Source organism: Aulonocara sp. 'chitande type north' Nkhata Bay, linkage group LG17 (assembly GCF_057382095.1).
Source record: "Aulonocara sp. 'chitande type north' Nkhata Bay isolate Kocher_YH1m ecotype deep benthic linkage group LG17, A_spYH_male_GT1.1, whole genome shotgun sequence".
In the NCBI taxonomy this organism is placed as follows: domain Eukaryota; kingdom Metazoa; phylum Chordata; class Actinopteri; order Cichliformes; family Cichlidae; genus Aulonocara; species Aulonocara sp. 'chitande type north' Nkhata Bay.
The window spans coordinates 6,394,620-6,403,718 of NC_141360.1; the positions used below are offsets into that span (position 1 = coordinate 6,394,620).

The 9,099-nt window shown below is 39.1% G+C and overlaps 1 protein-coding gene across 1 annotated transcript; it reads right to left on the bottom strand.

The window, feature by feature from the left end:
• Window positions 1-285: 285 nt before the first annotated feature.
• Window positions 286-6,307, bottom strand: ttc22 (tetratricopeptide repeat domain 22). The gene is made up of 8 exons (XM_086269852.1): window positions 5,927-6,307; window positions 4,143-4,443; window positions 3,760-3,815; window positions 3,572-3,687; window positions 2,719-2,837; window positions 1,832-1,993; window positions 1,549-1,701; window positions 286-1,466 (listed from the first exon to the last, which is right to left on the bottom strand). Exons 1-8 carry the CDS (start codon window positions 6,196-6,198, stop codon window positions 927-929), a joined length of 1,719 nt encoding a protein of 572 aa, XP_086125978.1. The 5' UTR covers window positions 6,199-6,307; the 3' UTR covers window positions 286-926.
• Window positions 6,308-9,099: the final 2,792 nt, after the last annotated feature.

Below are 9,099 nucleotides of genomic sequence, written 5' to 3' on the forward strand. Positions count from 1 at the left end.
ATAAAGGTTTTACTAATTTGTATCTTTTTAAAAAAAAAAAAAAAAAAAAAACTTTGGCAAAAATAATCTTTCCAATAATCTTCTTTCCAGACTCTTACTTTCATTTTATTTTCACTTTCTACTGTACTTTCCGGTAAGTATTTTTAAGTACAGAAGATTACACCCCTAATTTAGAAATGTACCTTTCAAATATTGGGGAAAGAAAACCCTTAAACCAGCTGTACTTTCCTTAACGGTAACTAAGGCTTGCGTATATGTTAGTATAAAAAATACAGAGTCCCAACATACATTTCTGTGTGATTTTATCCTTCAAATTGCAGCAGGATGAAGCAACAGGTTTGCTTTGTATATGTCATCATAACTTATTCATTTAACTACAAATTAATAGACATGTATTTAAATTAAGGAAAATATCAACAATCACTGTGTCAACTAAATGCTTGTACCCCCTCAAACCTGTGAGATTCCACATCTGCAAGAGTTGGTGTATTAAGTGTTCCAAAAGTAATTATTTTATTAAATGCAATTTTAAATGTCCTATAAACACTTACATCACACTTCTCAAAGGCTCACAATACATTGTTGCCAACTCTGTTTTTGGTTCAACAATCTTATGGTATATACCCCCATCTGCAGGTCATTAGTGGTAAAATATCTACTAAGTGAGAGGTAGTGGGACAGTGTGTGGGTTTTGCAATAGCAGTAAGACTGCTTAAGATGTAAAACTACTCAGTTTGCGAAGCACTCTAAAAAATATGATACCTTACAGCTATTATCTTACAAAAAACAGAACGATAGATTAATCACAGTTTGGAGAAAACATCCTGTAAATGCTGTATAGGCAGCACTTAGTAAGAGCTGTTTATTTAAATACATGAAATGATGTTAAGTCATTCTTTAATAACTGTTCAAGCCATATCTTTGCATCATTTTAATGAGACCGACCTAAGGACCAGTGATCTCTTTTTAGCCAGCTGTTTAGGCACCACTGTATCCAGCAGCCTCCTCACTAGGTCCAGGCGTCCTGTCTTGATCAGAACCCTCGATAACTCTGTAACCTCTGCCGTGTGTGTCGTATAAAGGTACCTCAGCTCAGCCTTCACTATGTCCTGAGAGTACAGCTCCTCTGCCTTGAGCACCCACATTTCCAGCTGAGTGATGACAATGCCAGGGTCAGGGTGTCCCTGCATGAACAGAGTCAGGAGAGCCTGTAAGAGGCAGCGCAGGGCTGTGGTGTCTCTGCCCCCTTGTTTCTCTAACTCCAGAGCTTTTTTGAAGCAGTCTACGGCATTCTGCTCCTCGCCTTTCACGAGGAGGCAGCGTCCTCTGAGCACATGAAGTTCCGGTAAGCAGTCTCCCAGCTCAAACTTCAGAGCGTGAGACAAACTCACCAGGGCACTATTTATTGCACTCTCATCCACCAAAAGGCTCTCCTGGAGTGCATCTACACCCATGTAGTAGTATACCTGAAATGAAAAAGATCAACTTGAAAGCCTTGTTGGGACATGAAACACAGAATTTGACCAGCTTTGCACGTTATGCTTTTACCTGTGCCATCTCCAAATGTGTTCGAAGACAGGGGCGTACACCGAGTACTTTGTCTAAGTCTTTTCTAGCTTCAATTAGCTTCTGTCGGTCTGGGATTCCACCATCACCAAGCTTTGCCTTCTCGAGGTCCCCCATGTACAGGATTATATTGATCTACACAGAGAACATGTTGTCCAAATATGTAAACTTTTTACATGTACTAGCCACTTTAAACTAATACAGCTATTCTGGCCTTAAAAGGAGCTGTCATAGCAACTGACTTGATTAGTCGTAGCTACAGTACCTTGGCACGGGTGCAGTGAGCCTGCCAGTTGAGTTCTGGATCTGGCAGCACATTTAGGGCCATATTGCAGATCCCTGTAGCCATTTCATGTTTACCCAGCAGAGAGAAGACTCTGGCCAGAAGGTTCAGGATAAATGCATCGTCACTGGCCATATTTATGGCCTGGAAACACAGACAGAGCTGTTATTATCTCATCTTAAAAGGGAACAGTGCAGCAGTATTTCTTAAACCCATCCATCCATTCGCTTCTGCTTATCCTTTTCAGGGTCTGGAGCCTATCCCAGCTGTCATAGGGTGAGAGGCGGGGTACACCCTGGACAGGTCGCCAGTCTGTCGCTCATTGTTAAACCAAATGTGCAATTAGTAAGTGAGTGAGTTAATGACTTGTTCAGCAGTTTTTAGCTGAAAAAAACCTTCTGTTGTCCTAGTTAGATACATATTTTTCAATCTTTTGAACTGAAAAGTCTCAAATAAAAAGCATTTCACTCACTGGCCCTCATTTTAGGTTTGACAGCATTTTAGCAGATAAAGGTGAATGGCTTAAACATGAATTGAGCTGAAGTTTGGGGAAGGCCTCGGAGAGGACTGGCAGCGGCTCCCGGGCCTGGAAGATCACCGTGTACTAAATAGAAGTGAAGAAGTGAAAGAATTGAAAAGGGGAGCGAGGGAGGGGCACAAAAACGAACAGCTTGTAGAACTGGGGGAACATATATAGGTAAGAACCTGAAGGAGCGTGTTCGGAGGCGAGGCCCCACTCCTGAAATTCAGATACTTTATCGCTAACAAAAGTCAGATGACAGGCTGATTGCAGAGGTTTAGTCCTAACAGTTTGAGGGAAAGTAATTGTTTTTTTCCCAGCTTGGTGAGAGGTGCATGAGTTAACTCACAGTTCCATAACAGGACAGAGGATCCGAAGCCGAGAAACCGCAGTCGTGTATGGACATGGGCACAGGGGAAAACTCCTTCTTCCTTTCTAACATGATGCCGACATAACACCAAGCTAGAGCTGATGGGAGAGACGAGAAGATTTGGTTTTTCAGCTTTTATTTTTTGTAAATAGCATGTACTTGAGGAAATAGACAAACGAACTGGCCTGTAGTTTTAACAAAATGATTTCAGCAACAAAAACTAGTAGCTCATTGATATGGATAATACACCTTCACCGACTTGCAATCAATAATAATAATGATAATATGATAATGATAATAATCATAATAATCATAATGAGACTGTTGGGACTATGTTGAATGTTTTTCTCTTGATAATAATCTTTCCCTTGTGCAATGATTGACTTTGACTTTCCAAATTGTTTGGGAATGACCTCTTCAGACTGACGCGTAGACAGAATTGGTTGTGTAAGATCATTGTAGACGTTCTTTTAGAAATATATAATGTCATGATCTAATATGTTGTGTGTTGTAGTTTTAATCTGAGACCTTTAAGGACCACATGCGGAACAGATTTGTATTTCTTTTTTCTCTCTGACTCCATGACTGAAAGCATTTATCATGACTGTATTGATCTGTCTTTAGTTAGTTTGTATAATCAGATTTTAAATACAAACACCTTTTTGCAAAATTTTGTACAAACTAATACATTTATAATCAATCTCTGATTATTAGAGTCTGGTGTGGCCAGTCTTCATGAACACCTTTAATTTTGATTTTTTTTGCTGTACTGAAACTTGAACATCTGTAAGAACTGTGGATTAATTTCAATACAATACTGTCACATGTTTACCTTTGTGCTGTGTTTTCTCAGATTCCAGTGTTTCTTTCAGAAACTGGAGTCCTTTATTGTAGTGCGAAAGTCTGGAGTACTCAGAATCCTCTTTGGTCTTTACTATGTTGTCCAGCCTGCAGACAGAAAATAACTTGAATATTTTCACACTGTGTGGTGATAGTAATCTAAATCATATCACCCTGTACCTTATGTAGATTGTTGCCATTTTAAAATACCAGCTTCGTTTTTCCTCTATCGGTATCTGAAAAACAGCACCACAAGTTAAGTAATACCCCACTTAAATGCTCCCTACAACATGAAACAGTGATTTGAAAGCTCTTATCTGCTACTAAATTTGTGATTTTAGACTACAACAAAGTAAAATGGCCTCATTGTCTTCCTGTGTGTAATCTTTTGAGCATTGTCATATTCCTTCAGTTAATTCCAGTAGAAAAGCTAGAATGATGTGAATGCTCACCATCTAACCAGTCATTATATCAGTGCTCCGCTTTGTCTTTACACTCTGCAATGTGATTCTTGGCAGTTAACCATGTGTTGTCTCTTTATTTAAAGTATTCATATCTCTCACCAGGTCACCCCCATAATGCAGGGCTCTGTTGTAAAAAGACAATGCAGTGTTCAGTCGCTCTCTCAAGTCGTCGTCGCTGTCCAGCTCTATATCGTACGGAAAGACGTAGGCCTGCTCGACCAGGCAGCGTGCAGCCATAATCCTGATCTCATCCTGAGACGCCTCACCGCCGTCTAAGCCCATGAGGTTGGACACTTTGTCCACACACTCCCCTGCATCCAGTTCTCGTCCCAGCTTGTCGTACACGTAGCCCAGGTTTGCCCAGGCATTCAGATTCCCAGGGTCCTCTTTGCAAATGCCCCTGAAAGGCCAGAACACACAGACAGTGGGGCTTAGAATCAGGTCCAGATTAACATAAAGAGCTATCAGATCCAGGAGGCACTTAAAGACATTTCACACAGCATCTAACTAAAAAAATAAGAAATGGCAGCTGTGAGTGAAGTTGGAATGTTAACTATAGAATTACCAGCTACTGCAGTTATGACTATGTTGCAATGGGATAATTATCTTTTCTTCATTTTCTTGTTTCTTGTACTGTGCAGTAAGAACTGATAATTGTATATAGTGACATATTAAAAAAGGAATACTTGTGGATAGTTATAGTTGAAAAATTAAAGTTCAATGTATAAAGATGTATGTATTCATATATTTATTTATATGTGTTCACACTGTATAATCAAAACAGACATGTATGATGAACTAGCTAGGGGTAGGAATTAATAAGCATTTGCTTCCTCCCACTCTGTTTTGAACTGGGAGTGGTCAGCATTTTTTTTCTCCATGTGAATAGGATGGCTTTCAATGATTTCACCTTTATTAGTTGTTTTTTTTGTCCATTATTGTTACTTATATGTTCAAAATATAGATCTGATTGATTCATTACGATAGGGGTGGACACAGACACCTGGCCAGGTAAAACTACCTGGCCAATTGCTGTGCCAGTTGAATGACACCTCCTGTTTAGTCTTTAAGTGAAATTTTACATAGCTTACATGAACAAAGTTCTCATACTTGCAAAGATATTTAATCTAAACTCATTTTTAGATTACTACTCAAACTAAGTACTCAAAGGACTAAGTGGTCTGTCCTTCACCCAACTGATGATGGATGGATGGATGGATGGATGGATGGATGGATGGATGGATGGATGGATGGAAAGGTGGATGGATGGATGGATGGATGGATGGAAAGGTGGATGGATGGATGGATGGATGGATGTATTGACAGAAACTGACATTTCTGTCACCTGCAGCTGTGAATAGTGCTGTCAGCCAAATGCTAACGTGTTAATATGACAAATGAGTATTTCTGATTTTCATTATTTACCAATTCTTCTTAAAGATACTTTTGACTTGTCTCTTGTCACAAAGGGTTATAGCAGCTAATACCACATAGTTTTGTATTTCTGGCTGGCATTAAACCAGTCTTCTGTTGCTTGCAGAAAAATGGGTTCAACTTGCAGCACCATAAATGTGTCGCTGAATCATACGATAATAAAAGTGTCAATAAATAGTAAAAATTGGATAATCGAGCGCCATTTTAATGTCTAAAGTCTGCAGAGAGCTAAGTTACTTGAATTAAAATAAAAATGTGTATGATGTTTTTTACACATATAAACCTTCTTCACAACCTTCACAAGGCAGCAAAAACAAAAGAAAGAAAAGAAAATGCCGTCAAGATCTCTGAAGAAATCATGTATTCACTGTGTATTTAATATCCTTCCTCTGACTCAGTGAATTTTCTGCATATTCTTCCTTAAAAAAAAGATGGCAGTGAATATTCACCTGAATATTTCCTCAGCAGTGTCCAGCTGTTCCAGGTTAAAAGCCAGCAGGCCCAACAGATTTCGCACAGCATATTGCAAATATCCAACTTCTGCTTCTAGCTCAGCTCGCAGGCTTTCCTGTCTTAAATAAGTGTCCCGATGTCTCAGCTTCACTGGCCCAGTAGGATCACAGTTAAGATTTAGATCCAGGTGGAAGTGACCAGGGATGTAGTCCATGTCATCCATGAGAGTCTCAATGTCCTCTGTGTTTTCCCTTTCTGTGGCCTCCATCTTCTCTTCTTTAAGAAACGCTAAAAATGCTAAAAAATAATCTTAACCAGGGTAATGGTTAAGGTAGCAGAAGATCGTACCTAAGAACACACCTTGTCCTCTTTAGTCGACTTTCACATAAGTCACTCTTGTGCTCCAGGTTTGGACAGGTTGAACAGGTTGGGCTTGGGAGTGACTGGGAGTGGAAAAGAATGATAACTGAAGATAGTGTGAAGCTATTGAAAAAATATGTTTGCCCACCTTTTTATTCTTATTGCACAATCAGAATTCTTGAATACATGAAATCATCTATATTCATGTTTATTGTCTGGAAATAAAACTGCCACACTTCTGTTCAGCCATGTTTCTTTGCCTAATTTGTATGTGCGAGCGTGCGTCTCTCTCTGTGTGTGTGTGTGTGTGTGTGTGTGTGTGTGTGTGTGTGTGTGTGTGTGTGTGTGTGTGTGTGTGTGTGTGTGTGTGTGTGTGTAGGTGGGTGGGTGGGTGGTAGGGTGTATTAAAAGTCCCTCGTGACAGGATGATTTAATTTCTGACTGAGTTTTGTAAAATTATCTTTGTGTCTTTGTTTTGAGAGATATTTGAGATTCTTTAGCCTTCCCTCTAAGCCTGTTTTATCACACACAAGAATGCAAACCATCACACTCAGAGTGACTGAGGAAACAGTCAAACCCAATCTGTGTTCTTAATCATTATTTGGGTAGTAAGTATGATTTGAAAATGGTATTTTTTTCAAGGCATAACAAAAAATGGTCAGTTATAAAAACAAAAAAGAAAGCGTGTGTATTGGAGATATGCAAATACCTTCAATAGTTCAACAAAAGCAGTGAATCCCTGTAAATCCTCACCTTATCATTCTGTCTTTGAAAATCAGATAAAGATGAGGTGAGCACTTTCTGTTACTGCGTGCTCCTGCGAACAAAACCAAACTCTTCCACTAGAGGGTAAACTTGCATTGTGATAAACCAGCCTGATGGTGCAACAAAGGGAGCACGCTCGTTCAGTGTTACAAGACTTTACTGACACTGAGTGCAACATCACTTTTATCAGAGGAAAAAATCTATCAGATAACGTAGCTAAAGGCAAAGCTCCAAGCTTGAAACAGCATAGGAATGGGTGTCATAGTCTCAGGATTATGTGCTGTGTCTAAAACTTGAATCTTTAGTTAACAAATGTGAGTTTTGGATTTGTGTTTAGGTTTTTCTGTATTTGAATTTAATTTTTTTTTTCATATTTTATAATACTGAGGCTCATTTTTATTACACGAGTTCTAGCTACAGTTTTTTTTTTCATACCTTGTGTCAATTTTACTTCCTTCTTTGCGTTTGTCTTGATTATTTTCACCATGTTTCCTAGTTACCCTGTTTCCCATTTCCAGTCAACCCTCAGTGTGTAACTAGTGCATGCTTTTTGTTGTGTTACGTTCCTGTTGTGCCTCCCTGTAGTCTTTGTGAGCTCTACTGTTTGTTTAACCCTTTATACTCTGTTTTGTTGCATCTCTGGTTTTTGTGAAAGTAAATTCCAGTAGTAACAAATCAATATTTAACATGAACAATAAAAATTTAAGACACCCAGGAGGAGCTAAAGTTAAATAAACTTTATGAGTTTATGAGTATTTTTTACCATAAACTAAGTTAAGTTTGATAGGATAGCTTTCCAAATTAAGTTTTGAAGGTTTCCCTGCAGATCAGGGGTCACATTTGTGGAAAATGTACTGTACATGTCTGGTGTTGTAATGGTATTTCACCACTCCTCGTAGTGGCCAGTGTTACTGCAAAATAAGCAAACTAACATTAAAATCCTTTGCTGTGGTTCTGAATTGCAGCACTTTTGAAAAACAAAGAGGGAGCGTTTACACAAAGGTCAGCGAGCAAACTATCCGCAGTCCTAAACATGCAGATTTTAGTTTGACTGGAAACTTGAGCGCTTGAGGCGAACCCACGCAAATAAAGAGAGAACATTCAAACCCACATGCAAAGGCCTCAGTCAGGTTTGCACAGTGCTGATGCCTCTGAACGACCGATCAGAAAGTGTTGTATAACATGCATTTGGTACTGTAGATCTCCCTCAGTGGGCAGCCCTTTTTTCCATTTGTACCACGTGGGTGTGCAGAAATCAGAATTTTCTGCTCTCAACAACCGTTGCCATGGTGGTCATCATGGATACCAGGCTGATAGCATGGCAACATAATGATTACAGATGCCTGTTTGTATGACTGTACGCCCCAAAGAAGCAAATTTAAAGGCATTTCTGTCGTAAGTGACCACATGCTAGTGATACATTTTGAATTCTCATCTAACAAACACAAAGAGGTTTATAATAGTGACCTGACCCCCCAGAACACCCATCTGGCTTTTGTTGTTTACTCCCACCTAAATTGAGATTATAATAGATGTTTCAAATGCAACATGTTTTGCTTGTAGACTAACACCCTGTTAACCTCCTTAATTGTTTTGATGTCAGTCTTAACCTCATGCACAGACAGTGTATTACGACTGACATATGCAAAACCAACACTCAGCCTGACAAACAGCATCACATTTTTGCACAAATATAGCATTTTTTGTGAAAGCTGCACCTGTGTACATTTCATTAAGGGTCTTTAAATTCATTTCTGCAGTCGAGTTAGGATGCTTGGAGCCTCCAATGAGATGTGAGACTGAATACACAGGAAAGTGTCATTAAACCAGAGATCTCTCCAAGCTGCTCTCTCCTCAGCTTTTGTTAAACCATTACAATCAGTGCAAAATACTGGTTCTAGAATCAACGTAGCTTAAATAATGAAAAGTAGACATAGTCTTATATCCAAGCTTAATCTTCATGCCATTTCAGAAAGAATGAGACAGCCTTAATCCAGCTATTAACCCATTTTTATTTGCTACAAATTTAGCCCCCCCTACCTTT